This window comes from Panulirus ornatus, chromosome 50, assembly GCF_036320965.1.
Source record: "Panulirus ornatus isolate Po-2019 chromosome 50, ASM3632096v1, whole genome shotgun sequence".
NCBI lineage: Eukaryota > Metazoa > Arthropoda > Malacostraca > Decapoda > Palinuridae > Panulirus > Panulirus ornatus.
Window position 1 is genome coordinate 29,035,510 of NC_092273.1, and position 16,331 is coordinate 29,051,840.

Sequence of the window (16,331 nt, forward strand, 5' to 3'; positions counted from 1 at the left end):
TTGTTCACACTCAGTCTCTAGCTGTTATTTGTAATGCACCTTGTAAGTGAGGAAATGGACAAAGAAAGACCTGTCTGCTCACATACACATATATAAAAGATTTTTTTTCTTTTAATTCAGACCTGTGCAACATATCATAGTGGGGAAGCAGTAACATGGATTTAACTTGTATGTGAAAGTGCTATAAACCACAGATTTGGCTTTGGTGTTTCATGGCTCACTTTGAACAAATTGCTGGTGAATGATTCTACATCTTATACATATAAGGTCCTTTCAGTTTTTGCAAAACCTGTGTTTTTTAAAATGGTCATGTGAATAAGAAATACAGAAATCAAATAATGTAATTAATGGAGATTAGGGGGTTTTGTTATTAGTAAGACAGTACTGAATGTTATACCTCTGAAGAACTATAGCATACAGTCTGTGCCAAAAGTTAAGGAGTGAGCTGAAAATGAGAAATTTTTCATGCTTAAGTGGCTGGTTAAATAGACTCCCTTAATTCCTTAAACTGCTTCTCCTTTGAACACTTTGACGGTAGACACCTATTTACCCAGTGATGTATTTCAAATATTGTTGTGCTCTGTATAAAGCTATCACTGCTGTAGTGTCCTTTTTGTGACTTGTAGGCATAATGGGCTGGCACAAGAGAGTTAATTGCAGACAAATATGGTGAAAAAATGCCCAGTGTGCAGAGACAAACAGAATAGACAGCCTCACATTGCTAGACACAAAAACATGGTCATCATGCATCATTACATAATTCCCAAACATACTGTTGATGCATGACTTAACATATTACACTAGCCATGGTATCTACAAGAGATATGAAACAGCTTACACAATAACATAAGTCAACATTCCTCTCTTGTCTCAACTTTTGGCACAGATACCTCATATCCCAAGAAATGTAAAATACTATGATATGCTTAATTTACAATGATTTCTGTAAATAAAAACAGAAAACAGATTTTATGATGTACATAATTTACTGTGAGTTCTATTTATAGAAACAGAAAATAACAAACTCTGAGTTGTGGTGCAGTCTTCTTTTAATGGGAAATGTACATTCTCGAAGGCATTCTCTTCCAAAGTAATCTGGTCTCAACCAAGTCGAGAATCTGGTGAGAAGAATAGCTGCCTTTTTCAGTAATAATCTCAAGGGTTCGCAGGAAATTTTTTGCGGCAATGACATAAGCGGAGGCAGCCTCACCATTCATCTTGGTGTTGTAGTAATTGCAGCATTTCTTAAAATTCATGAACCAACCAGGCCTGCGTCCACTCCTGAGTCATCATACATACTCAGGGCCTTTGCTTGCATCAGAAACATGCTAATGAGAATATTTTCATGAGTTTGATGCTTGATCCAGGTGCTCAATATTTATTCCATTTTTTCCATAATCAATCTTGAGAATACACAAGGTCTTAGATGCACAGATTAATGTTTGTATCTTGGCACTCATAGAGTTTCTCTGCACTGTCATGAGTAGTCTTTAAAGTAGATTCAACAAGTCCAATGGTGTGCTTAATCTTAACTACACATTCACCTCATATAACATTTGAGCACATCCATCTTAACCAAAGTGGTGGTGTTCAATGGAGGAATTTTTTGTATTGAGTTGGTATTGATAGTAAATGTTAGTCTCACTTGAACTAACCTAGTAGGTGATGAGAAAAAGTAAGAAGCATTTCATAAATATGGAAGCCTGTATTTTACTTCACATGACATTCAAAGGCTTTATGTACCTGACCCCAAACTGAAGAGACAGATGGAGAGTTATAGAAATGTGAGTTATTATAACAGATTGATGGACAGGTATAGAAATATTTGTCTTATATATTATACTTTGTCGCTCCATCTTTCCACCTCCAATTTGGTCTCTCACTTCTCCTTGTTCCCTCCACCTCTGACACATATATGCTCTTGGTCAATCTCTCCTCACTCATTCTCTCCATGTGACCAAACCGGGTAACACTAGGAAAAGGCAACAAAGGTCACATTCGTTCAAACTCAGTCTTTAGATGTCATGTATAATGCACCGAAACCACAGTTCCCTTTCCACATGCTTCACATGCCCTGGTTCAATCCATTGACAGCACGTCGACCCAGGTATACCACATCATTCCAAATCACTCTATTCCTAGCACACCTTTCACCCTCCTGCATGTTCAGGCCCTGATTGTTCAAAATCTTTTTCACTCCATCTTTCCACCTCCAATTTGGTCTCCCACCTCTTTTTCCCTCCACCTCTGACACATATATCCTCTTTGTCAATCTTTCTTCACTCATTCTTTTCATGTGACCAAACCATTTCAATACACCCTCTTCTGCTCTCTCAACACACTCTTTTTATTACCACATGTCTCTCTTACCCTTTCATTACTTATTTGATCAAAGCACCTCACACCACATATTGTCCTCAGACATCTCATTTCCAACACATTGACCTCCTTTGCACAACCCTATATTTAGCCCATGCCTTGTAACCACATAACATTGTTGGAACCACCATTCCCTCAAACATACCCATTTTTGCTTTCCGAGATAATGCTCTCGCCTTCCACACATTTTTCAAAGCTCCCAAAACTTGCCCGCTCCCCTACCCTGTGATTCACTTCTGCTTCCATGGTTCCATTCTCTGCCAAATCCACTCCCAGATATCTAAAACACTTAACTTCCTCCAGTTTTTCTCCATTCAAACTTACGTCCCAGTTGACTTGTCCCTTAACCCTACAGTACCTAATAACCTTGTTCATATTCACATTTACTCTCAGCTTTCTTCTTTCACACACTTTACCAAACTCAGTCCAACTTCTGAAGTTTCTCACCCGAATCAGCCACCAGCGCTGTATCATCAGCGAACAACAACTGACTTGCTTCCCAAGCCCTCTCATCCATAACAGACTGCATACTTGCCCCTCTCTCCAAAACTCTTGCATTCACCTCCCTAACAACCCCAGCCATAGACAAATTAAACGACCATGGAGACTTCATGCACCACCCCTGCCACAAACCGACATTCACTGAGAACCAGTCACTTTTACTCTCTTCATACTCATACACATGCCTTACATCCTTGATAAAGACTTCACTGCTTCTAGCAACTTGCCTCTTACACCATATACTCATAGTACCGTCCACAGAGCATCTCTATCATCTCTTATCATATGCCTTTTCCAGATCCATAAATGCTACATACAAATCCATTTGTTTTTCTAAGTGTTTCTCACATACATTCTTCAAAGCAAACACCTGATCCACACAACCTCTACCACTTCTGAAACCACACTGCTCCTCCACAATCTGATGCTCTCTCTGTACATGCCTTCACCCTCTCAATCAATACAAGATAATGATCAGACATCCCTCCAGTTGCACCTCTCAGCACATTAACATCCAAAAGTCTCTCTTTCGCGCGCCTATCAGTTAACACATAATCCAGTAACGCTCTCTAGCCATCTCTCTTACTTACATGCGTATACTTATGTATATCTCTCTTTAAACCAGGTATTCCCCATCACCAGTCCTTTTTCAGCACATAAGTCTACAAGCTCTTCACCATTTCCATTTACAACACTGAACACCCCATGTACACCAATTATTCCCTCAACTGCCACATTACTCAGCTTTGCATTCAAATCACCTATCACTATAACCTGGTCTCGTGCATCAAAACTACTAACACACTCATTCAGCTGCTCCCAAAACACTTGCCTCTCATGATCTTTCTTCACATGCCTAGGTGCATATGCACCAATAATCATCCATCTCTCTCCATCCACTATGTTTTACCCATATCAATCTAGAGATTACTTTCTTACACTATCACATACTCCCACCACTTCTGTTTCAGGAGTAGTGGTACTCCTTCCCTTGCTCTTGTCCTCTCACTAACCCCTGACTTTACTCCTAAGACATTCCCAAGCCACTCTTCCCCTTTACCCTTGAGCTTCGTTTCACTCAGAGCCAAAACATCCAGGTTTTTTCCTCAAACGTACTACCTATCTCTCCTTTTTTCTCATCTTGGCTACATCCACACTCATTTAGACACCCCAGTCTGAGCCTTCAAGGAGGATGAGCACTCCCCGCGTGACTCTTTCTTCTGTTTCCCCTGTCTCTTTTTAAACCAAGTATTCCCAATCACCAGCCTTTTTCAGCACACAAATCTACAAGCTCTTAACCATTTCCATTTACAACATTGAACACCCCATGTACATCAATTATTCCCTCAGTTGCCACATTACTCACCTTTGCATTCAAATCACCCGTCTCTATAACCTGGTCTCGTGCATTAAAACTGCTAACACACTCACTCAGCTGCTCCCAAAACACTTGCCTCTCATAATCTTTCTTCTCATGCCCAGGTGCATATGCACCAATAATCACCCATCTCTCTCCATCCTCTTTCACTTTTACCCATATGAATCTAGAGTTTATTTTCTTACACTCTATCACATACTTCCACCACTCCTGTTGCAGGAATAGTGCTACTATTTCCCTTGCTCTTCTCCTCTCACCAACCCCTGACTTTACCCCCTAAACTAATCCAAACCACTCTTCCCCTTTATCCTTGAGCTTTGTTGTCTGACACAAAGTACTATATTTTGTTATCTTCAATCCTTTGTATAATGTTTTTTATGTACAGTTCATTTTCTCCAGCATAAAACTTGTTACATTAATTTGATGTTTTTGCAGAACTCTATGTGGCACCCCAAATTATATTGCTCCAGAGATCCTCTGCAAGAAGGGTCACAGCTATGAAGTAGATGTCTGGTCTGTAGGTTGCATTCTGTAAGTAAGCAGTCCTTTTACATTTTTGAATCTTTCATTTAATGTAGAAATTTGATTTATTCCTGAGGTTGAGGAGAAAGAATTCTACCTCTGCATTCCCTGTATGTTGTAGAAGTCAGATACAGGGGGCAGGATGGCAGAAAACCCTTTTCTTTTTGTATTCCAATTTATATGAGTGTACAGGAGTCAAGCAGGGACTGCTCATCTGCCCTGGAGGCTTAGACTGGGGTGTCTGAATGCGTGTGGATATAACTAAGATGAGAGAGGAGAGATAGGTAGTTTGCTTGAGGAAAGAAGTCTGGATGTTCTGGCTATAAGTTAAATGAAGCTCAAGGGTAGAGTAAAGTCACATGTAGGTGAGAGGACAAAAGCTAAGGAAAGAGTAGCACTACTCCTGAAGCAGGAGCTGTAGGAGTGTGTGATAGAATGTAAGGAAGTAAATTGTTGATCGATGTGGGTAAAACTGAAAGTGGATGGCAAGAGATGGGTGGTTACACTGGTCAAAAAAAATTTGACTTTTTTATTGTTCCATTAACTAAAATAGGTAGACATTATAGTACTTTTTATGCTGAATTTGAATCTGTTTTTAAGTGACAGAGTAATTAGATTTTACAATAAGTGTATATTACTCATTCATAGATATTGTTATTGACATATTATACTTCGTCGCTGTCTCCTGCATTAGCGAGGTAGCGCAAGGAAACAGACAGAAGAATGGCCCAACCCAACCACATACACACGTATATGCATACACGTCCACAGACGCACATATACATACCCATAAATTTCAATGTACACATAATAGAAAAAGGTGAGAACAAAGGAGGTAAGGGGAGTGGGGGAGGAATGGGATGTATTTAGGGAATCAGTGATGGCTTGCGCGAAAGGTGCTTGTGGCATGAGAAGCGTGGGAGGTGGGTTGATTAGAAAGGGTAGTGAGTGGTGGGATGAAGAAGTAAAATTATTAGTGAAAGAGAAGAGAGAGGCATATGGATGATTTTTGCAGGGAAAAAATGCAAATGAGTGGGAGATTTATAAAAGAAAGAGACAGGAGGTCAAGAGAAAGGTGCAAGAGGTGAAAAAGAGGGCAAATGAGAGTTGGGGTGAGAGAGTATCATTAAATTTTAGGGAGAATAAAAAGTGATTGGTTCTCAGTGAATGTAGGTTTGCGGCAGGGGTGTGTGATGTCTCCATGGTTGTTTAATTTGTTTATCGATGGGGTTGTTAGGTGAATGCAAGAGTTCTGGAAAGAGGGGCAAGTATGAAGTCTGTTGTGGATGAAAGAGCTTGGGAAGTGAGTCAGTTGTTGTTCGCTGATGATACAGCGCTGGTGGCTGATTCATGTGAGAAACTGCAGAAGCTGGTGACTGAGTTTGGTAAAGTGTGTGAAAGAAGAAAGTTAAGAGTAAATGTGAATAAGAGCAAGGTTATTAGGTACAGAAGGGTTGAGGGTCAAGTCAATTGGGAGGTAAGTTTGAATGGAGAAAAACTGGAGGAAGTAAAGTGTTTTAGATATCTGGGAGTGGATTTGGCAGCGGATGGAACCATGGAAGCGGAAGTGAATCATAGGGTGGGGGAGGGGGCGAAAATCTTGGGAGCCTTGAAGAATGTGTGGAAGTCGAGAACATTATCTCGGAAAGCAAAAATGGGTATGTTTGAAGGAATAGTGGTTCCAACAATGTTGTATGGTTGCGAGGTGTGGGCTATGGATAGAGTTGTGTGCAGGAGGGTGGATGTGCTGGAAATGAGATGTTTGAGGACAATGTGTGGTGTGAGGTGGTTTGATCGAGTAAGTAATGTAAGGGTAAGAGAGATGTGTGGAAATAAAAAGAGTGTGGTTGAGAGAGCAGAAGAGGGTGTTTTGAAATGGTTTGGGCACATGGAGAGAATGAGTGAGGAAAGATTGACCAAGAGATTATATGTGTCGGAGGTGGAGGGAACGAGGAGAAGTGGGAGACCAAATTGGAGGTGGAAAGATGGAGTGAAAAAGATTTTGTGTGATCGGGGGCTGAACATGCAGGAGGGTGAAAGGAGGGCAAGGAATAGAGTGAATTGGATTGGTGTGGTACACCGGGGTTGACGGGTGGACGTGTGTGTGTATACATTTGTGTATGGGGGTGGGTTGGGCCATTTCTTTCGTCTGTTTCCTTGCGCTACCCCGCAAACGCGGGAGACAGCGACAAAGCAAAATAAATAAATAAATGAATAAAAAGATGTTTTGGAAGGAGGTAAATAAAGTGTGTAAGACAAGAGAACAAATGGGAACTTCAGTGAAGGGGGCTAATGGGGAGTGATAGCAAGTAATGGTGATGTGAGGAGATGGAGTGAGTATTTTGAAGGTTTGTTGAATGTGTTTGATGATAGAGTGGCAGACATAGGGTGTTTTGGTTGAGGTGGTGTGCAAAGTGAGAGGGTTAGGGAAAATGATTTGGTAAACAGAGAAGAGGTAGTAAAAGCTTAGCGGGAGATGAAAGCCGGCAAGGCAGTAGGTTTGGATGGTATTGCAGTGGAATTTATTAAAAAAGGGGGTGACTGTATTGTTGACTGGTTGATAATGAGAAGGTTATTTAATGTATTTATGATTCATGGTGAGGTGCCTGAAGATTGGTGGAATGCTTGCACAGTGCCATTGTACAAAGGCAAAGGGGATAAGAGTGAGTGCTTAAATTACAGAGGTATAAGTTTGTTGAGTATTGCTGGTAAATTATATGGGAGGGTATTGATTGAGAGGGTGAAGGCATGTACAGAGCATCAGATTGGGGAAGAGCAGTGTGGTTTCAGAAGTGGTAGAGGATGTGTGGATCAGGTGTTTGCTTTGAGGAATGTATGTGAGAAATACTTAGAAAAGCAAATGGATTTGTATGTAGCATTTATGGATCTGGAGAAGACATATGATAGAGTTGATAGAGATGCTGTGTGGAAGGTATTAAGAATATATGGTGTGGGAGGCAAGTTGTTAGAAGCAGTGAAAAGTTTTTATCGAGGATGTAAGGCATGTGTACGTGTAGGAAGAGAGGAAAGTGATTGGTTCTCAGTGAATGTAGGTTTGCGGCAGGGGTGTGTGATGTCTCCATGGTCGTTTGATTTGTTTATGGATGGGGTTGTTAGGGAGGTGAATGCAAGAGTTTTGGAAAGAGGGGCAAGTATGAAGTCTTTTGGGGATGAGAGAGCTTGGTAAGTGAGTCAGTTGTTGTTCGCTGATGATACAGCGCTGGTGGCGGATTCATGTGAGAAACTGCAGAAGCTGGTGACTGAGTTTGGTAAAGTGTGTGAAAGAAGAAAGTTGAGAGTAAATGTGAATGAGATCAAGGTTATTAGGTACAGAAGGGTTGAGGGTCAAGTCAATTGGGAGGTAAGTTTGAATGGAGAAAAACTGGAGGAAGTAATGTGTTTTAGATATCTGGGAGTGGATTTGGCAGCGGATGGAACCATGTAAGCGGAAGTGAATCATAAGTTGGGGGAGGGGGCGAAAATTCTAGGAGCATTGAAGAATGTTTGGAAGTCGAGAACATTATCTCGGAAAGCAAAAATGGGTATGTTTGAAGGAATAGTGGTTCCAACAGTGTTGTATGGTTGCAAGGTGTGGGCTATGGATAGAGTTGTGCACAGGAGGGTGGATGTGCTGGAAATGAGATGTTTTAGGACAGTATGTGGTGTGAGGTGGTTTGATCTAGTAAGTAATGTAAGGGTAAGAGAGATGTGTGGAAATAAAAAGAGTGTGGTTGAGAGAGCAGAAGAGGGTGTTTTGAAGTGGTTTGGTCACATGGAGAGAATGAGTGAGGAAAGATTGACAAAGAGGATATAAATGTCAGAGGTGGAGGGAACAAAGAGAAGTGGGAGACCAAATTGGAGGTGGAAAGATGGAGTGAAAAAGATTTTGAGTGATCGGGGCCTGAACATGCAGGAGGGTGAAAGGCGTGTAAGGAATAGAGTGAATTGGAAAGATGTGGTATACCGGGGTCGACGTGCTGTCACTGGATTGAATCAGGGCATGTGAAGCGTCTGGGGTAAACCATGGAAAATTGTGTGGGGCCTGGATGTGGAAAGGGAGGTGTGGTTTCAGGCATTATTACATGACAGCTAGAGACTGAGTGTGAACGAATGGGGCCTTTGTTGTCTTTACCTAGCGCTACCTCGCACATATGAGGGGGTGGGGGTTGTTATTTCATGTGTGGCGAGTTGGCGGTGGGAATGAATAAAGGCAGACAGTATGAATTATGTACGTGTGTATATATGTATATGTCTATGTGTGTATATATTTATGTATACGTTGAGATGTATTTTTTTTTTTTTTTTTTTTTTTTATACTTTGTCGCTGTTTCCCGCGTTTGCGAGGTAGCGCAAGGAAACAGACGAAAGAAATTCCCCAACCCCCCCCATACACATGTACATACACACGTCCACACACACAAATATACATACCTACACAGCTTTCCATGGTTTACCCCGGACGCTTCACATGCCTTGATTCAATCCACTGACAGCACGTCAACCCCTGTATACCACATCGCTCCAATTCACTCTATTCCTTGCCCTCCTTTCACCCTCCTGCATGTTCAGGCCCCGATCACACAAAATCTTTTTCACTCCATCTTTCCACCTCCAATTTGGTCTCCCTCTTCTCCTCGTTCCCTCCACCTCCGACACATATATCCTCTTGGTCAATCTTTCCTCACTCATTCTCTCCATGTGCCCAAACCATTTTAAAACACCCTCTTCTGCTCTCTCAACCACGCTCTTTTTATTTCCACACATCTCTCTTACCCTTACGTTACTTACTCGATCAAACCACCTCACACCACACATTGTCCTCAAACATCTCATTTCCAGCACATCCATCCTCCTGCGCACAACTCTATCCATAGCCCACGCCTCGCAACCATACAACATTGTTGGAACTACTATTCCTTCAAACATACCCATTTTTGCTTTCCGGGATAATGTTCTCGACTTCCACACATTTTTCAAGGCTCCCAGAATTTTCGCCCCCTCCCCCACCCTATGATCCACTTCCGCTTCCATGGTTCCATCCGCTGACAGATCCACTCCCAGATATCTAAAACACTTCACTTCCACCAGTTTTTCACCATTCAAACTCACCTCCCAATTGACTTGACCCTCAACCCTACTGTACCTAATAACCTTGCTCTTATTCACATTTACTCTTAACTTTCTTCTTCCACACACTTTACCAAACTCCGTCACCAGCTTCTGCAGTTTCTCACATGAATCCGCCACCAGCGCTGTATCATCAGCGAACAACAACTGACTCACTTCCCAAGCTCTCTCATCCCCAACAGACTTCATACTTGCCCCTCTTTCCAAGACTCTTGCATTTACCTCCCTAACAACCCCATCCATAAACAAATTAAACAACCATGGAGACATCACACACCCCTGCCGCAAACCTACATTCACTGAGAACCAATCACTTTCCTCTCTTCCTACACGTACACATGCCTTACATCCTCGATAAAAACTTTTCACTGCTTCTAACAACTTGCCTCCCACACCATATATTCTTAATACCTTCCACAGAGCATCTCTATCAACTCTATCATATGCCTTCTCCAGATCCATAAATGCTACATACAAATCCATTTGCTTTTCTAAGTATTTCTCACATACATTCTTCAAAGCAAACACCTGATCCACACATCCTCTACCACTTCTGAAACCACACTGCTCTTCCCCAATCTGATGCTCTGTACATGCCTTCACCCTCTCAATCAATACCCTCCCATATAATTTACCAGGAATACTCAACAAACTTATACCTCTGTAATTTGAGCACTCACTCTTATCCCCTTTGCCTTTGTACAATGGCACTATGCACGCATTCCGCCAATCCTCAGGCACCTCACCATGAGTCATACATACATTAAATAACCTTACCAACCAGTCAACAATACAGTCACCCCCTTTTTTAATAAATTCCACTGCAATACCATCCAAACCTGCTGCCTTGCCGGCTTTCATCTTCCGCAAAGCTTTTACTACCTCTTCTCTGTTTACCAAATCATTTTCCCTAACCCTCTCACTTTGCACACCACCTCGACCCAAACACCCTATATCTGCTACTCTGTCATCAGACACATTCAACAAACCTTTAAAATACTCATTCCATCTCCTTCTCACATCACCACTACTTGTTATCACCTCCCCATTTACGCCCTTCACTGAAGTTCCCATTTGCTCCCTTGTCTTACGCACCCTATTTACCTCCTTCCAGAACATCTTTTTATTCTCCCTAAAATTTACTGATAGTCTCTCACCCCAACTCTCATTTGCCCTTTTTTTCACCTCTTGCACCTTTCTCTTGACCTCCTGTCTCTTTCTTTTATACTTCTCCCACTCAATTGCATTTTTTCCCTGCAAAAATCGTCCAAATGCCTCTCTCTTCTCTTTCACTAATACTCTTACTTCTTCATCCCACCACTCACTACCCTTTGTGTGTGTGCATATTTGTGTGTGTGGACGTGTATGTATATACATATGTATGTGGGTGAGTTGGGCCATTCTTTTGTCTGTTTCCTTGTGCTACCTCGCTAACGCGGGAGACAACGACAAAGCAAAATAATAAGAAATGATAAAAAATACATATATATACATACACAGACATGCATATATACACATGTACATAATTCATACTTGCTGCCTTTAATAATTCCCGTCGCCACCCCGCCACACATGAGATGACGCCTCCCCCCGCATGTGCGTGAGAAAACACTAGGAAAAGACAACAAAGGCCACATTTGTTCACTGAGTCTCTAGCTGTCATGTATGATACACCGAAACCTCAGCTCCCTGTCCCCATCCAGGCCCCACAAAACTTTCCATGGTTTACCCCAGATGCTTCACATGCCCTGGTTCAATCCATCGACAGCATGTTGTCCCCAGTATACCACATCGTTCCAGTTCACTCTATTCCTTGCACACCTTTCACCCTCCTGCATGTTCAGGCCCTGATTGCTCAAAATCATTTTCACTCCATCCTTCCACCTCCACTTCTCCTTGTTCCCAACACCTCTGACACATATATCCTCTTTGTCAATTTTTCTTTGCTTGTTCTCTCCATGTGACCAAACCATTTCAATACACCCTCCCAAAAACACTTTTTATTGCCACACATCTCTCTTACCCTTTCATTACTTGCTCGATCAAACCACCTCACTCTACATATTGTCCTCACACATCTCATTTCCAACACATCCACCCTCCTCCACGCAACCCTATCTATAGTCCATGCCTCGCAACCATATAACACTGTTGGAATGACTATTCCTTTAAACATACCCAGTTTTGCTTTCCGACATAGTGTTCTCACCTTCCACACATTCTTCAATGCTCCCAGAACCTTCGCTCCCTCTCATACCCTGTAACTCACTTCTGCTTCCATGGTTCCATCTGCTGTTAAATCCACTCCCAGATATCTAAAGCACTTCACTTCCTCCAGTTTTTCTCACTTCAAACTTACCTCCCAATTGACTTGTCCCTCAACCTTGCTGTACCTAATAACCTTGCTCTTGTTCACACTTACTCTCAGCTTTCTTCTCTCACACACTTTACCAAACTCAGTCACCAGCTTCTGCAGTTTCTCACCCGAATCAGCCACCAGCGCTGCATCATCAGCGAACAACCAATGGTTCACTTCCCAAGCCCTCTCATCCACAACAGAGAGCATACTTGTCCCTCTCTCTAAAACTCTTGCATTCACCGCCTTAACAACCCCATCCATAAACAAATTAAACATCCATGGAGACATCAGGCACCCCTGTCGCAAACCAACATTAAATGGGAACCAATCACTTTCCTCTCTTCCTACTCGCACACATGCTTAACATCCTCGATAAAAACTTTTCACTGCTTTTAGCAACTTGCCTCCCACGCCATATACTCTTGATACCTTCCACAGAGCATCTCTATCAACTCTATCATATGCCTCCTCCAGATCCATGAATGCTACATACAAATCCATTTGTTTTTCTAAGTATTTCTCACATACATTCTTCAAAGCAAATGCCTAATCCACACATCCTCTACCACTTCTGAAACCATACTGCTCCTCCCCAATCTGATGCTCTGTACATGCCTTCACCCTCTCAGTCAATACCTTCCCATTTGATTTCCCAGGAATACTCAACAGACTTATACCTCTGTAATTTGAACACTCACCTTTATCCCCTTTGTACATTGGTGCACTATGCATGCATTCTGCCAATCCTCAGGCACCTCACCATGAGCCATACATACATTGAATATCCTCACCAAACAGTCAACAATACAGTCACCCCCTTTTTTATAAATTCGACTGCAATACCATCCAAACACGCCTCTTTGCAGGCTTTCATCTTCTGCAAAGCTTTCAGTACCTCTTTTTGTTGTACCAAACCATTCTCCCTGACCCTCTCACTTCGCACACCACCTTGACCAAAACACACTATATCTGCCATTCTTTCATCTAACACATTCAACAAACCTTCAAGATACTCACTCCATCTCCTTCTCACATCACCACTAGTTATTACCTTCCCATTAACCTCCTTCACCGATGTTCCCATTTGTTCTCTTGTCTTTATTTTTTGTTATTATACTTTGTCGCTGTCTCCCGCGTTTGCGAGGTAGCGCAAGGAAACAGACGAAAGAAATGGCCCAAACCCCCCCATACACATGTATATACATACGTCCACACACGCAAATATACATACCTACATAGCTTTCCATGGTTTACCCCAGACGCTTCACATGCCTTGATTCAATCCACTGACAGCACGTCAACCCCGGTATACCACATCACTCCAATTCACTCTATTCCTTGCCCTCCTTTCACCCTCCTGCATGTTCAGGCCCCGATCACACAAAATCTTTTTCACTCCATCTTTCCACCTCCAATTTGGTCTCCCTCTTCTCCTCATTCCCTCCACCTCCGACACATATATCCTCTTGGTCAATCTTTCCTCACTCATTCTCTCCATGTGCCCAAACCACTTCAGAACACCCTCTTCTGCTCTCTCAACCACGCTCTTTTTATTTCCACACATCTCTCTTACCCTTACGTTACTCACTCGATCAAACCACCTCACACCACACATTGTCCTCAAACATCTCATTTCCAGCACATCCATCCTCCTGCGCACATGGATGTGCTGGAAATGAGATGTTTCTTGTCTTACGCACTTTATTTACCTCCTTCCAAAGATCTTTTTATTTTCCCTAAAATTTAATGATACTCTCTCACCCCAACTATCATTTGCCCTCATTTTCTCCACTTGCACCTTTCTCTTGACCTCCTGCCGCTTTCTTTTATACATCTAGTCATTTGCACTATTTCCCTGCAAAAATTGTCCAAATGCCTCTCTCTTCTCTTTCACTAATTATTTTACTTCTTCATCCCACCAGTCACTACCCTTTCTAATCTGCCCACCTCCCACGTTTTTCATGCCACAAGCATCTTTTGTGCAATCCATCACTGCTTCCCTAAATACATACCATTCCTCCTTCACTCCCCTTACGTTCTTTGCTCTCGCCTTTTTCCATTCTGCACTCGGTCTCTCCTTTTACTTCCTCACACAAGTCTCCTTTTCAAGCTCACTTACTCTCACCACTCTTTTCTGAAAACCTCTACAAATCTTCACCTTCGCCTCTACAAGATAATAATCAGACATCCCTCCAGTTGCACCTCTCAGCACATTAACATCCAAAAGTCTCTCATGTGCCTATCAATTAACACGTAATCCATAAATAAGGTTAGTGATACACTTAAAAACTTACCTCTTAAATGTAGAAGTGTAAGATTTTTGGCTGGTATTTGGCCTCAGGAACATCCCTCTTTAGTGTCCATTAGTAATCTGGACACTAAATAATAGAGGGGGTCCTTTTTCCATGTGTAGAGTGTCTTGGTGATCTGTGATTCCCCAGAAACCTTTGCAAACTCTCTTAAATGACAGCCATGCAGTTTTTTTTTTTAATTTCATTTAGCTCTTCATTGAACTTTTCATCATGAAGCAGTTCCCTGATCTGTTGTCCGACAAAAATACCCTCCTTGTTGAGGATATTCAGTGTATGTATGGTTCATGGTGAAGTGCCTGAGGATGGGCAGAATGCCAATTGAGGAAAGATCATGAGAGGCAAGTGTTTTGGGAGCAGTTGAGTGAGTGTGTTAGTAGTTTTGATGCACGAGACCAGGTTATAGTGATGGGTGATTTGAATGCAAAGGTGAGTAATGTTGCAGTTGAGGGAATAATTGGTGTACATGGGGTGTTCAGTGTTGTAAATGGAAAAGGTGAAGAGCTTGTAGATTTATGTGCTGAAAAAGGACTGGTGATTGGGAATACTTGGTTTAAAAAGGGAGATATACATAAGTATATGTATGTAAGTAGGAGAGATGGCCAGAGAGCGTTATTGGATTACGCGTTAATTGATAGGCGTGTGCGAAAGAGAGACTTTTGGATGTTAATGTGCTGAGAGGTGCAACTGGAGGGATGTCTGATCATTATTTTGTGGAGGCTAAGGTGAAGATTTGTAGAGGTTTTCAGAAAAGAAGAATGTTGGAGTGAAAAGAGTGGTGAGAGTAAGTGAACGTGGGAAGGAGACTTGTGTGAGGAAGTACCAGGAGAGACTGAGTACAGAACGGAAAAAGGTGAGAACAAAGGAGGTAAGGGTAGTGGGGGAAGAATGGGATGTATTTAGGGAAGCAGTAATGGCATGCGCAAAAGATGCTTGTAGCATGAGAAGCGTGGGAGGTGGGCAGATTAGAAAGGGTAGTGAGTGGTGGGATGAAGAAGTAAGATTGTTAGTGAAAGAGAAGAGAGGCATTTGGACGATTTTTGCAGGGAAATAATGCAAATGAGTAGGAGATATATAAAAGAAAGAGGCAGGAGGTCAAGAGAAAGGTGCAAGAGGTGAAAAAGAGGGCAAATGAGAGTTGGGGTGAGAGAGTATCATCAAATTTTAGAGGGAATGCAAAGATGTTTTGGAAGGAGGTAAATAATGTGTGTATGACAAGGGAACAAATGGGAACTCCAGTGAAGGGGGCAAGTGGGGAGGTGATAACAAGTAGTGGTGATGTGAGAAGGAGATGGAGTGAGTGTTTTGAAGGTTTGTTGAATGTGTTTGATGATAGAATGGCAGATATAGGGTGTTTAGGTTGAGGTGGTGTGCAAAGTGAGAGGGTTAGGGAAAATGATTTGGTAAACAGAGAAGAGGTAGTAAAAGCTTTGCGCAAGATGAAAGCCGGCAAGGTAGCGGGTTTGGTTGGTATTGCACTGGAATTTATTATAAAAGGGGGGTGACTGTATTGTTGACTGGTTGGTAAGGTTATTTAATGCATGTATGACTCATAGTGAGGTGCCTGAGGATTGGCGGAATGCTTGCATAGTGCCATTGTAAAAAGGCAAAGGGGATAAGAGTGAGTGCTCAAATTACAGAGGTATAAGTTTGTTGAGTATTCCTGGTAAATTACATGGGAGGGTATTGATTAAGAGGGTGAAGGCATGTACAGAGCATCAGATTGGGGAAGAGCAGTGTGGTTTCAGAAGTGGTA

The 16,331-nt window shown here is 42.1% G+C and overlaps 1 protein-coding gene across 1 annotated transcript in view; it reads left to right on the forward strand.

Annotated features, from left to right (window-relative positions):
* The window catches only part of polo (Serine/threonine-protein kinase polo), a 387,126-nt gene that overhangs the window by 21,410 nt on the left and 349,385 nt on the right, over positions 1 to 16,331 (forward strand). Inside the window, exon 4 of the mRNA XM_071691591.1 lies at positions 4,694 to 4,789. Within this exon, the coding sequence (XP_071547692.1) occupies positions 4,694 to 4,789 (96 nt within the window). The remainder of the gene's footprint in view (positions 1 to 4,693; positions 4,790 to 16,331) is intronic.